General features: G+C 61.6%; 1 protein-coding gene across 1 annotated transcript; it reads left to right on the top strand.

Moving 5' to 3' along the window:
- Positions 1 to 691: 691 nt before the first annotated feature.
- On the top strand, positions 692 to 10,749 carry FSCN1 (fascin actin-bundling protein 1). Its single transcript, XM_038539555.1, has 5 exons — positions 692 to 1,620; positions 8,252 to 8,408; positions 8,502 to 8,623; positions 8,826 to 8,993; positions 9,428 to 10,749. Exons 1-5 carry the CDS (start codon positions 789 to 791, stop codon positions 9,628 to 9,630), a joined length of 1,482 nt encoding a protein of 493 aa, XP_038395483.1. The 5' UTR covers positions 692 to 788; the 3' UTR covers positions 9,631 to 10,749.
- The last annotated feature ends 2,328 nt before the right edge of the window (positions 10,750 to 13,077 follow it).

Below are 13,077 nucleotides of genomic sequence, written 5' to 3'. Positions count from 1 at the left end.
AGGCTTCTGCATCCCCAGAATGGGAACAGTAGTCACTCATCTCTGCCGACCTCCTAGAACTATTTTGGGCCAGCAAGGGCTGGGTACTTGGGCCACAGGGAGGTGTCTGGGTGGCCTTCAGGGAAATGTTTTGCAAGGCCTGAGTTGGGTGAGTTGGGGTCTGCAGGCCCCTCCCCCAGCTCTTCTGGCCTGCCTGGACCCCTCTGGCCCGCAGGCCCCTTGGGGTGCGAGTGGGGGGTCTCCCTCCTTTAAACGCTCTGCTTGAAGGCCACCTCCTCCAAGCAGCCTCCGGACCGCCTCCACCCAGCACTGATGTGTTCTGTGGTCTTCGCGGTGTCCGTCACAACCTCAAACCCGACTCGCCCTTCTTCCCCCCTATAGGGGCTCAGGATGAGAGGTGCCCCGAGGGGTCCCGGGCTGCGGTGGGGCCCTGGCACCCGGGGGCGCGGGCGGCGGCGCGAGCTGAGGGCGCCGCGGAGGCCGGCGGCGCGGAAGCGGGGGGACGCCGAGGGCGGAACCGCCACCCGCGCCCCTCGGTGCCGGCGCCGCGAGCTTCCCGCGCCCCCTCCCCCGCCGAGCCCCGGGGCGGGGCGGGGGCGGGGCCTCGCGGCGCTGACGTCACCCCGCCTAGAAAGGGGCTCGTGCGCCGCGGGCCGGCTTTGTGGAGCGCTGCGGAGGGTGCGCGCCGGGCTGCGGTCGCGAACAAAGGAGCCGGGCGCCGCCGCGGGGACCCGCCACCGACCTCCCGGGCCGCGCCGGGGCCCTCCCGCCCGCCTCCCGCCGCCACCATGACCGCCAACGGCACCGCCGAGGCCGTGCAGATCCAGTTCGGCCTCATCAACTGCGGCAACAAGTACCTGACGGCCGAGGCGTTCGGGTTCAAGGTGAACGCGTCGGCCAGCAGCCTGAAAAAGAAGCAGATCTGGACGCTGGAGCAGCCTCCCGACGAGGCGGGCAGCGCGGCCGTGTGCCTGCGCAGCCACCTGGGCCGCTACCTGGCGGCGGACAAGGACGGCAACGTGACCTGCGAGCGCGAGGTGCCCGGCCCAGACTGCCGCTTTCTCATCGTGGCGCACGACGACGGCCGCTGGTCGCTGCAGTCCGAGGCGCACCGGCGCTACTTCGGCGGCACAGAGGACCGCCTGTCGTGCTTCGCGCAGACCGTGTCGCCGGCTGAGAAGTGGAGCGTGCACATCGCCATGCACCCGCAGGTCAACATCTACAGCCTGACCCGCAAGCGCTACGCGCACCTGAGCGCGCGGCCAGCGGACGAGATCGCCGTGGACCGCGACGTGCCCTGGGGCGTCGACTCGCTCATCACGCTGGCCTTCCAGGACCAGCGCTACAGCGTGCAGACCGCCGACCACCGCTTCCTGCGCCACGACGGGCGCCTCGTGGCGCGCCCCGAGCCCGCCACCGGCTACACCCTCGAGTTCCGCTCGGGCAAGGTGGCCTTCCGCGACTGCGAAGGCCGCTACCTGGCGCCGTCGGGGCCCAGCGGCACGCTCAAGGCGGGCAAGGCCACCAAGGTGGGCAAGGACGAGCTCTTCGCGCTGGAGCAGAGCTGCGCCCAGGTCGTGCTGCAGGCGGCCAACGAGAGGAACGTGTCCACGCGCCAGGGTGAGTGGGGACGCCGCCCCCTCCTCTCCCGGGCCTTGCACAAAGCGCACCCCACCCCCGTACCTCCAGCCTCCCGCCCTTTCTCGCCCGCGGCGCCGCTACAATCCCTAGCGACGCCCGGTGCGCCCCCGCTGGGCGCGCCGGCCACCCCGCCTGGTCGCGGGACGTGCGCTCGGGCTGGGAGGAGGGGTCGAGGGGTGGGGCCTTGCCCATCCTTGGGCGCCGCTGCACACCCCCACCCAGCGCTGGGGTTGCGGCTCCCTGGGCCTCGCGTAGGTGCCGCCCTATGTGCTACCCTCCGAACCCCCACAGCCCCCCCCTTTGGGACTCCCCAAGAGCGCTGATCCAGCTGATTCCCCGGCCCAGCCCTGGGGAAGGGGGGAACGCCCCTCCCCCCTTTCCTTGTACCCCTCCCCTAGTCAGCGGGTCTTTAGCTCACCCGCAGAGGAGAGGGTCGCTACGCGCGCTGGGAGCACCCCCACCCCCAGGGTCCTCCCAGCGCCGGCGGGATGGGGGGAACCTTTGATCGCCGCGGGGTGCGCTTCCACCTTCCAGCCCTCCGGGCCTTTCTCCACCCCCACGTGTAGCCCCGAGGGGTCGGCCTCTGCTAGGGGGTGCACCCCGAGTGTCTGCCCTTCCCCCCAGCCCCTCCTCCCGCGTCTGCCCGGCGCTCGAGGCCGCGGCCTTTGTGAGCAGGGGGGCGGGCTTCTCCAGAGGGCCCTCCCTCGCCCCCTTTGTCCTGCTCGGTCTCTGCAGATGGGAAAACCAGATGCGGGCGGGCGGGGGAGGGGATCGGTTTTCTGCGGGTGCCCCTCCTGAGGACCCCCCGCGCAGTTCCCCGACCAGTGCCCCGGTCCCGAGCTTCTCCTGGAGGCGGCCTCCCTCCTCGCGCCCCGGTCCCGGGACGGCGTGGCGCGGATGGCACCCTGCCAGGCACCCCGCCCTGCGCCCGCCGCACGGCTCCGCTCTGGTGCGCTCAGCTCTGCGGCCATCGGGAGGGCGGACTTAGGGTGAGCCCAGAGACCCCAGCCCGGGTCCCTCGGGAAGCCCCTACCCTCGGATGAACCCATCCCCAAGTGTCCCGCCTGGAACAATTGGCTGAAACTCGATTCGTCCTTTCCCGGGCCTCCCGCTGGCCTGGCCATTTCCTACCCGCCTGCGCGCCAGAAATGAGCCCCCCCACTTTTCCTTCTTAGATTCTCCCCCTGGGTAGTTTCCCTTCCTTCTGGCACCCTCGTCCCTCCTTTGGCAAGGAAGACGGTTGATTCTTTGCAGCCAGAGATCTCACTGGAGGGACCTGTGTGGGGGTCTTGCTCTGCTGAGTGGCAAGTTGGACTCCAGCCTCTGGAGATGGCTGGATGGTCGCTCGCTCAGTGCCCTCCTTCTGGTTTTGTCTTTATCCTGATGGCCACCCTCCTGACTCTGGGCTGGGACCGAGTAGAGGAGCTTGCAGCCTGGAGGGGGTGGAGGCTGGGTGGGGTAATGGCCATGTCTTGTGCCTGAGCTTCCTGATTGATTTGGGCGGTATTATTTCAGTTGTACGGATGAGCCGGTTTGGCCCAGAGAGGGTGAAGCCTTTGCCCAAGGTCACACAGCAAGTAAGCAACGTGCAGAACTGAGTCTGTTTGACTACAGAATAGGCTCTTTTCTGAACCATTCCCGCCATACCTCCCAACCTCCAGGGCACAGTGGGTGGGCCTCTCCTTTCTGGTCTCACACAGTGTTGGTGGGGCAGGATTCCTCACCTGTTCAGCAAACATTGAGCCCCTACCAGGTGAGACATGTTCATTGGTGAACAAATGAGTATTTGTGCCTGGACCCTTCCCTGTTGTAGCTGATGATCTTGACATGATCAGCATTCCAGAGGTGTCGAGCAGAGGCCTGGGGGGGTCTGGAAAGTACATCAGGATTCCAGATTAGACTGGGGGGGGAGCAGCAGGTGTGGGGGAGCGACTTCTGAAGAGGACCTGCAAGCTGACCTGGAAGATGAATGCAAGGCAGCTTGTATCAGGCCTGTGGAACAGTGTTGCAGGCAAAAGGCGCAGCTTATGCAAAGGCCCTGAGGCAGGAAGGAGCAGAGAGCCCAGTATGGATAAGAAAAAGCTTGTGAGGTTGGTAGGTGGGACTGGAACAGCCAGTGGGGCCACCAGATCCGTGATGGATACTCACCAAGGCAGGCATGATGCAGGCCTGCTGGCGGCATCCAGTGCCTTCCTTGGGGAAGATGTGGAGGAGCAGGTGACCCTGGCCCTAGCCCTTGGGGCCAGGAGGAGCAGAGCGAGTCTGGGCAGATGCCCTCTCCTCTTTATTAAAGCTTGCTGGGAGAGTCATGGTGTGATTCAGGCTGATGGGGTGGGGGCAGCTGGAAATGGGTCAGAAATGTTGGCTCATCTTTGAGTTTAAAGGTGTAAAGAACAGGGGGAGGGGTCTTTGGGGGCTGAGAGGGGGGCTCTTTTGGCCTCAGATCTTGGGGTCCTCATCTTGTTTTCATCTTAGCTGACCCCAAGGCTTCCTGGTGGGATGGAAGGAAACCAGAAGACCTGGAGCCGCTTTGGGGTGGGGGGCGTGTCTCAGAGGCCATTTTGGACAGGCCTGCGTGGCAAAGGAGGCGGTGTCTGTGCTTCTGACACATGTTGGGAAAAGCCAGCCAGGAAGGAGGAGGATCCTGGGCTTAGCTGGCTGGGGGGATGTGAATCATGCCCACAGGCTTGCACAGGCCTGGTCTGGTGAGGGTGGGGTGCTCCCTGCTGAAGCTGCAACCTGCTCCTTGGCCTCAGTTTCCCCATCTGTAAAGGGCTGGCCCAGGGCTGCCCTGGCTAGTTCTTTAAGCGAGGGTTTGTTTCTGGGAGGAGGCATCTCAGCCACCAGGGAGTGGGGTCCTGACACCTGAGGACTGATGTGACAGGCAGGTCGTATACATTCATCCCAGGTCCTCAGAAATGCTGTAGCTGTGACCACTTCACAAGTGAAGACCTGGCTTGGGCAGGGATGAAGGTTGGCAGGGTTGCTGGGTGAGCAGCACTTCACACCCAGGTTGGGTGTCCTGCTATGCTCCTTGGAAGTCTCACCTGCTCGGGCTCTAGCCATGCTGGACCGCACCTCACCACATTTCCCACTTGGCTTCACAGCCTCCTTGCATCTGGCCAGCTGTGTCCTAGGGCTCCAGGCTCAAGAAATGCCCTTTCCCAGCCACTCAGAGGGACTCAAAGGCGAGGCTGGCTGGCTGGCTGAGAAAGGGCTGGTCAGGCTGGACTTTGCAGGATGTGTAAGAGCTCTCCCGAAGAGGCAGGGCATTTGAGGTAATTCAGTCCCTAATTCCTATGCAAGGAGGAGAAGGGATCTGAAGTGGTCTGGTAGTAGAAAGAGGGGAAGGGAAGTGGGGCCACAGAAGCTTCCAGGCCCCTTCCCCTAAACTAAAGGGGTGGTGGGGAACACCTCTTTTGGACAATCAAGGGGAATTTGGGAACTGCTAAGGCTGAGGGGGATGGAGTGCCCTCTTTGAGCCACCATAGGGAATGACTCAGCCTGGCGACAGGAAAAGCCATGAGGCAGAGGGACAGGCAGGGCGGTGGAGGGGGGGAGGCAGGAGATGTGCTGAGCCCCCGCATCTGCCTCCCCAGCGCTCCTACCACCAGCCCGTGACTCAGTGCTGCTGCTGCTGTTGATGAAAAGAAAAATCCCAAAGAAAACCCTGTTCCCATAGTAACCAAGCTCTAATTAGAGATTCCAAGGCCAAGTGGGGCCTTTCCCCGTCTGGGCAGGGCCTTGGAGCCAGGAGGGGCCCCTCTGGATGTTGGGGAAACACTCCCCCCTGCACCCCTTCCTGTTGAGAATGGAAGACCTGGTGTCAGCTTGGCACCACGCCCCTGAATCCTCCCAACCTCCTGGCAGAACGGAGACCCTTTTGACGAGGGTGCCTGGTGTCCACTTTGGGTGGCTCCCTAGCTGGCCAAGGCCTCTCCATCAGACTTCCAGGTCTGACGGGGGCAGCTGATGGGGTCTGAGCGGCTGAGCGGCTGAGTGGCTGAGCAGATGGTGGCGGCTGTGTGGCCCTGGGCGTGGCCTCCTTTTCCTCTGGGGGAAGAGGAAGAGGAAGTCAGTACGGATTCCATGCTCCGAGCATGGGGCTGCCCCCCCTCAGTCTCCCTGAGAAGGAGCCTCCCGACCCCCTACTTTACCCCCAGCTGGGGAGGGGCTGTATTCAGACCAGCCCTTTGAACCAGCAGAGTGAGTGAGGCTGGAGATGGGACCTGTAATCCAGGTCCCTTCCCCCCCCTTTGGCCCCTCTCTCTGGCTATCCCCATCCTGTCTGCTGCTGGAGTGTACCCCGAAGGGCCCTTCCTCATGGCCGATGCACGGGCGCACCGCACGTTGGGCAGGTGATGCCTGCGGCCGGGGTGGGCTGGCTCACGGTGTGGGTCCCTGTAGCAGTGAGGATGGGGCATGTGCACCAGCTTTTGGTGACTCCGGCCCCAAGTTGTGCTCCCCAGAGTGGCCTCAGGATGGTCCCATTCTTGGTGGCTCGGCTGCCCAGGGGCCCAGTCCCCGTTGACCCTCATGCTCGCCCAGTGCTGCGCTGTGGGTGTGTGGGTGGGTGTGGCTCACTACCCACCTCGCCTCCCAGTAAGTCAGCGGACATCAGGCGGAAGGGCCCCCAGGGGGCCTGGAGGCCTGAGCCCGAGGGCTTCCAGGAGGATCTGGCTCAGGGCCCTGGGTCTGCCAGTCCATAAAGAGGGCATGGCGGGAGGCCTGGGTTTGCCCACTTCCCCTCCTGAGGCTCACCAGGGGACCTCTCTGGGTGACCTTGGACAAGGACACACCATCTCTGTGCCTCAGTCTCCCTTTTCGTGGAGGTGAAGGTCCCCATACCCTGGTGCTGAAGGGGGTTAAGACAGGCTCATGCCCTCAGGTCCTCCACTGGGTGATGGGTGGGTTCCGGGTGGGGAACCGACGATCCCCCATCTCCCATCCTCCATCTGCTCATCCAAAAGGACACCTGCCCCCCCCCCCCCCATGTTGGTCCCATCTTCCTAAAGGTGTCCAGATCCAAACGGTGACACACACTTTTGAGCTTGGAGTCTAGGTAGCCCACAGAGTGGGTGGATGTCCCTGCTGTCGCAGTGCTTAGAACCCAGGTGCTTGGGGCATGTGAATTTGTTCTATGGAACCAAATATCCTACTTCCAGGTTTTAGCTGGAAGAGGCAACTCAGATAGCAAGACAATGGCCACGGAGATCAGCCCTGCTGGGCAGCAGCGCATGGGAGCACGGAGGCCCCCTCTGGTCTCATCAGATGATTTAGGGATAGGGAAACGAGCGTGAGCATGTTGCCTAGATCCTCTGTAAATCGACATCTGTGGCGTGTGTGTGCGCCTGGGAGAAGGCGAGGAGGGTGTGTTCGCCACTGTTTGCAGTGTGTTCTGGGTGCGGTGGGCATGGGGGTATGTGTGACCTTTTTTTGTTTCTTTGTGTTTTTTTTTTAAATTTTTTTTTTAAATTTTTATTTATTTATGATAGTCACAGAGAGAGAGAGGCAGAGACACAGGCAGAGGGAGAAGCAGGCTCCATGCACCAGGAGCCCGATGTGGGATTCGATCCCGGGTCTCCAGGATCACGCCCTGGGCCAAAGGCAGGCGCCAAACCGCTGCGCCACCCAGGGATGCCCCTTTTTGTGTTTTTTTTTGAGAGGGAGAGGGAGAGGATGCCCACGGGAGGGGAGGGGCAGAGGGAGAGCGAGAGAGTGAATCTCAAGCAGGCTTCGTGGAGACCTGGGGCTCGATCTCATGACCCTGAGACCATGACCTGAGCTGAAATCAAGTCAGAGGCTTTACTGACTGAGCCACCCATGCGCCCGTGTGACTTCATTTTTATCCATTTATGAGTTTTGTAAATTTCCTGAAAGGAAGGCGTGCTATTACATTTTACTCTTAACTTAGACACAGGAACAGGAAGGATATGATATGTTAGTTTCCCCCGGATGCGATATTCCTCCATCTAGCTCCATCTGTCCCTTTATTCTTTGTTTTTGGTTGTATTTAAAGCAAATCCCGGGCAGCCCACGTGGCTCAGTGGTTTAGCACCGCCTTCAGCCCAGCATGTGATCCTGGAGTCCTGGGATCGAGTCCCCCGTTGGGCTCCCTGCATGGAGCCTGCTTCTCCCTCTTCCTGTGTCTCTGTCTCTCTCCGTGTCTCCCATGAATAAATAAATAAAATCTTTAAAAAAATAAATAAGTAAAGCAAATCCCTGACATTGGGGCATTTCATCTCGAGGTATTTGTCTATATCTGAAAAATGAGGCCATTTTCTTAAATAACCACGATATGATTAACAATAATTAATCCTTAATATTTAATCCGGGCCACATTAAGATTCTTCCAGTTGGTTCTAGAACATCTTTGTGCGGATGGTTTGTTGGAAGAAAACATTTAGCATCAGAGAAATGATGTGAGGCAGACATAGCCGGCCTTAGTCCTTGCCTGGCCCTCTGCCTGGGTCCTGGGTCCTGCCCCCTGATGTGGAGGCTGGGGGGTCTGGGCAGCTGCTGCCCCCACCCCCCACCTGTGGCAGCCCCATGGGCCCACCAGATCTGGGGCTGCAGGGCTCCCTGTGCCAATGGGAAGCTCTCCCCGCAGGTATGGACCTGTCAGCCAATCAAGACGAGGAGACCGACCAGGAGACTTTCCAGCTCGAGATTGACCGCGACACCAAAAAGTGCGCCTTCCGCACCCACACGGGGAAGTACTGGACGCTGACGGCCACGGGGGGCGTGCAGTCCACTGCCTCCACCAAGTGAGTGCCCCGCCCGCCCAGGCCAGCCCTTCCTGGGGGATGGGGCCCGGGGACCCGGGGCAGCCCCGCCTGACCCTGTCCTGCCACCTCCAGGAACGCCAGCTGCTATTTTGACATCGAGTGGCGTGATCGGCGGATCACACTGCGTGCGTCCAATGGCAAGTTTGTGACAGCCAAGAAGAACGGGCAGCTGGCTGCCTCGGTGGAGACAGCAGGTAGCCACCTGTGGGCACAGCCCAGTCCCGGGTTCTCTGGAGGGTCTGCCCACCTCGTAGCCACTCACCAGCACCTACCCCCGCCTCCCATGGCTGACATGCCCCGTGACCCCAGGCTCCCTGCTTTCCCTCTGTGGGCCACGCCCCGATCATCTCAGTCCCATCCTGTGAGGCTCACTGCCCTTCCCCTTTCCTGGGACAGGGGATTCGGAGCTTTTCCTCATGAAGCTCATCAACCGTCCCATCATTGTGTTCCGTGGGGAGCATGGCTTCATTGGTTGCCGAAAGGTCACGGGCACCCTGGATGCCAACCGCTCCAGCTACGATGTCTTCCAGCTGGAGTTCAATGATGGTGCCTACAACATCAAAGGTGAGTTCTGAGGGGGATGGCTTCAGTGGGGTGCAGGGGCCAGCGTGATGGCACAGGACTCAGACCCTTTGTTTCACTTTGGGGCTCAGTCTGGCTGCCTTGTGACTTGGCTCTGGGGACAGATATCCTGTGGCCACTGGTCCCCTTCCCCTCTTCTCCATGTAGGAGCGAGGACTCCCTGCTCCCCAACCCCCGAGCTAGAGAAAGGGGAGGAGAGCAGAAGGAGACAGGATTCTGGAAAGGGTGGGCAGGGAAGGTCACACACCTGAATTAAGGGACTTCAACCCTGGGTCAGGAGAAGAGGTGCAGACCCCTGTCCGGCATGGGTGGGAGGCTTGAGTGGGCCCAGCACAGAACTCACCCCACTCTGGAGCCGTGATTGTGGGGTGGGGAGCTGGCCCAGGCTGGGGCCTGATGGGTCTCGCCACCCCCAGACTCCACAGGCAAGTACTGGACAGTGGGCAGTGACTCATCGGTCACCAGCAGCAGCGACACCCCCGTGGACTTCTTCTTCGAATTCTGTGACTACAACAAAGTGGCCATCAAGGTGGGCGGGCGCTACCTGAAGGGGGACCATGCAGGGGTCCTGAAGGCCTGCGCTGAGACCATCGAGCCAGCCACGCTCTGGGAGTACTAGCCCGCTGCCCAGCGCCCCATCCCCGCCCTGCCCACACCCTTCTGCTAATAACTCTCTTCTCCAGGCGGGCTCCGGCGTGGTGACGAGCCCCTTGCCTTTCAAACTGGAAACCCAGCAAGAATGGTGCCCCTACCTGTTGCCCCGGGCCTGGCCCTCGGAGGGATCTCAGACCCTTCTGTCCTCTCTTCTCTGCTGTGGGCGAGGCTGGCACCCCTTTCTTCTGACCTCAGACGACTCTGAGCCTTATTTTCCCAAAGTGGCCAAGAAGAGTGGGGGGCTGGGTGCCTGGCGGGTGTGTAACTGGAATCTCCTGCCCCCTCCCGAGAGCCTCTGCCCCCACTTCCCAGGAACTGGGCCATCGGGGGCCCCCCCTGGTGCACCTTCCCTGTGTCTGGGGAAGGCCGCGGGAAGGAGGGGGTGCAACCAGCGAGCGCCTGCTGCTTGCTCCTCTGCACCAAGCAGGCTCACCCTCCGCACATCCTGCTCTGGCCTGGGGCCCTGCTCTCTCTCCTTTCATCCTGGCCTGACTGGAAGCAGAAAATGACCAAATCAGTATTTTTTTTTTTTTTTAATGAAGAATTATTGCTGGAAGCACCCAGGCAAGTCTCGTGGTAGCCGCGAGCGATCTTCAAGGGGTCTTGTGGAGGAGTCTTGAAACAGCATCTCCAGGAGTCGGTGCTCTCCTTGTTTGCTAGTTGTGGGGGGACAGGATGCTCCCCTGAGTCCAGAACCTGCCCCTACCTCCCCAGGAGGCTCTCGCTGGCCCCCTCCTTCCTGCCTGCCTAGGCCTCTGTCCCCATCTGGTGGTGCTGAGTCCCCTCGCCGCCTCAGCCAGAACCCCCGGTGTGATCGGTGCTCCCGTCCGACCGGACTCCTCGGGTCTCGGGGTGGGATGAAGCTGGGCGTCGCCCTCCACCGGGAGCCCCATGGGGAACCCCCAGGCCCCTGGCTCCCAGCCCTGCCCCTGCCAGCCCCCCCTACCAGTTCATCTCTGCCATGCATCTCACTCTGGGTGTCTTGGTCTTTTATTTTTTGTAAGTGTCATTTGTATAACTAAACGCCCATAATAGTAGCTTCAGACTGGAAAAGCAAAATAAAATAATGCGAGTGTGCAGCCCAGAGCTGGCCTGCGTGTCTTGGGGATGAAGGTGGTGGGACGGGGTGTGTGTGTGTGTGCGTGCGCATGCCCAGGGTCCCATGGGTGCTCCGAGCAACCTGGACATCTCTAGGAGTGGAGAAGGGCCCTGCAAGGGGTGGACTTTTACACCAGTGTCCCAAGCACATAGTGGGAGCTCTTGGGGTGGGGTTGGGGCAGGGAGGTGGCTGGATCTGGTTCCACAATTTCCCACCTGCAGTATTGGGAGTCCTGGAATAGGTGTGCACTCGGACTGGGCCCTTGCACTGCACACCTGCGTGCACAGGAGGCAGAGATCAAGGTAACATGAACCCATAGATCCAACTTCTTCCTCCTGCCTCCACGGATGCACCTTCGACCAGAACTTGGAAGTATGGGGCCCTTGGCTGCCCTCATACATTGCAAGAAGCCTTGTGTGGATCCACCCACACCCCCAAGCACTAGGCTCAGGTGCCCCAGGGGCTTGCCGATTGTGGTCCCAGGGGCCCTCAGGACAGACACAGGTGGGTGCAGATCTTGGAAGGAGTGTGCTGGATGCTATGGTTGGGGGCCAGGATGGGCCCCTACATCAAAGCAGGACCCCCAGGAGCTGGGGGGCCTCTCCATCTGGCAGACAGGTACCTGAGGCCTTCCTGAGCCCACCCCGTGTCCCGGGCCCTTGGCCACCTCCACGTAGCCAGCCCTGCACTAGGTCACGGAGGTCGAGCTTCCCAAGCGGCAGCGCTGTTCCTACAGAGGAGGAGACGGGGGTTCAGAGAGCAAGGCACAGCCTTGCGGGTGGATGGGGGCGCCCCACGGGTGTCCAAGAAGTAGCCGGTGGCCTGGAATGGATGGGGACGTGGCGGGGGGGCGGGGGTGCTGGAGCGGCGCGGCTCCCACCTTGCTGCGGGAGCGGTCAGCGGGGGCGCTGATTGGCTGCCGGTGACGCAACCGGGATCCCTGCGCCGTGATTGGTGCTCCCTGGAGGCGGGAGTCTCGAGATTGACAAGGGCAGATGGCGCCACCGCGAGCTGTTGGGGCCCCGGCGGGGTCCTGGCGGCCAATCCCCCACCCCTGTTAAAGCCAGGCTGGAAGCCAGAAAAGTCTCAATGACGTGGAAGGAACATATGAATCCTCCGGAGCCAAACTCTTCCAGGCCTTGGGGGGAGGTGAGCCCGCTGAACTGGGTTGGGGAGGGGGGCGCGGGGGGGGGGCGCCCAGTTGGGCAGTTGTACATCCTGCGGGGGAGGTAGGCCCCTGCGCTGCCCGGGAGAGCCCCGCCCACGGAGCAGGAATGAACTGCCCTGGAATGACCCCCAGGGTCCCCTCCGGGAGTCCGAGCCTAGTCTGAATCCCATTCATTCCCAAAAATGGGCACCTGCCACATGGTTGCGCCCTCTGGGAGTCGCGGTGACCGAGGTGCACGGGGTAGTCGGGGAGATGATCACACCTAGGGAAAGAGGACTGGACAAGGGACGGGAGGGACAGTCTGGGCAGAGGGAACAGCATAAGCTGTTCCCGTAGGCCGAAGCCAGGCAGGCGATGAAGTGGAGCCTCCTTGGGTCCCAGCTGGGACCGGGTCTGAGCAAGTGATGCTGATGTCTCCAGACCCACCTGGAGGCAACTGGTATCTTCAGAAGAGGGTAAGACTCTCCTGTGGGCGCATGAGGAGCATCTTGGGGACCAGCCTCACTCCCACACACCCCAGCTCCCCATTCCCTGCTCCCGCCATCAGAACTGGCTCTGAGGCCTGGGCTTGGATTCCAGAGCAGGAGATGCCTTTCTCACTCCTGCCAGAAGAACCCTCCTCGGTTTCCACCTTCACAAGGGCCTGCCCAGCACATCACATGTGACCCCGCGTACACCTGGGTTTCTGCACATGCGTGGGCGTGTGCATCTGTGAACACAAAATCCTGGATCCACACAGAGAGACGTGTGCGGGTGCAGGCACAGACATACAGATGGACACCCAGACGGGAGTGCACACAGTCCCCCCCCCCACCTCGCGGGAACTGAGTACTGATTGCTGGCCAGCGGCTGGGCCTCTGCACCTCAGGGTGCCCACTCCCCTCCAGGCCCTGACTGGCAGGTCTTCCTCACCTCCAGCTGGGTCAACACTTAGCAGGGACTCCCCCAGTTGTGAAGGTGAGTCCCTTCCACGCCTGCCTTGGAGGGTGAGCAAGAGTCCAGGTGAGCAAGAGTCCAGCCTCCATTGCTTTGATGGGGAAACTAAGCCATAGCAGATGCCTAGTAGCCCTGGGCGAGCGCAGTGGTGCTCTGGGTTACTCATCACGGTTAATTATGAGCCCCAAAGATCACAGGAAAAATATTCA

Source organism: Canis lupus, chromosome 6, assembly GCF_011100685.1.
Source record: "Canis lupus familiaris isolate Mischka breed German Shepherd chromosome 6, alternate assembly UU_Cfam_GSD_1.0, whole genome shotgun sequence".
NCBI lineage: Eukaryota > Metazoa > Chordata > Mammalia > Carnivora > Canidae > Canis > Canis lupus.
The sequence above is the reverse complement of the archived record's forward strand: the minus strand, read 5'-3'. Positions and strand labels throughout refer to the sequence as shown.

What these genes read in the sequence shown, in the direction of transcription:
- FSCN1 (XM_038539555.1), top strand. Translation starts at nt 789, where the DNA reads ATGACCGCCAACGGCACCGCCGAGGCCGTGCAGATCCAGTTCGGCCTC. An exon ending in GAACGTGTCCACGCGCCAGG is followed by an intron (nt 1,621 to 8,251) that starts GTGAGTGGGGAC and finishes CTCTCCCCGCAG; the next exon opens with GTATGGACCTGTCAGCCAAT. An exon ending in CAGTCCACTGCCTCCACCAA is followed by an intron (nt 8,409 to 8,501) that starts GTGAGTGCCCCG and finishes TGCCACCTCCAG; the next exon opens with GAACGCCAGCTGCTATTTTG.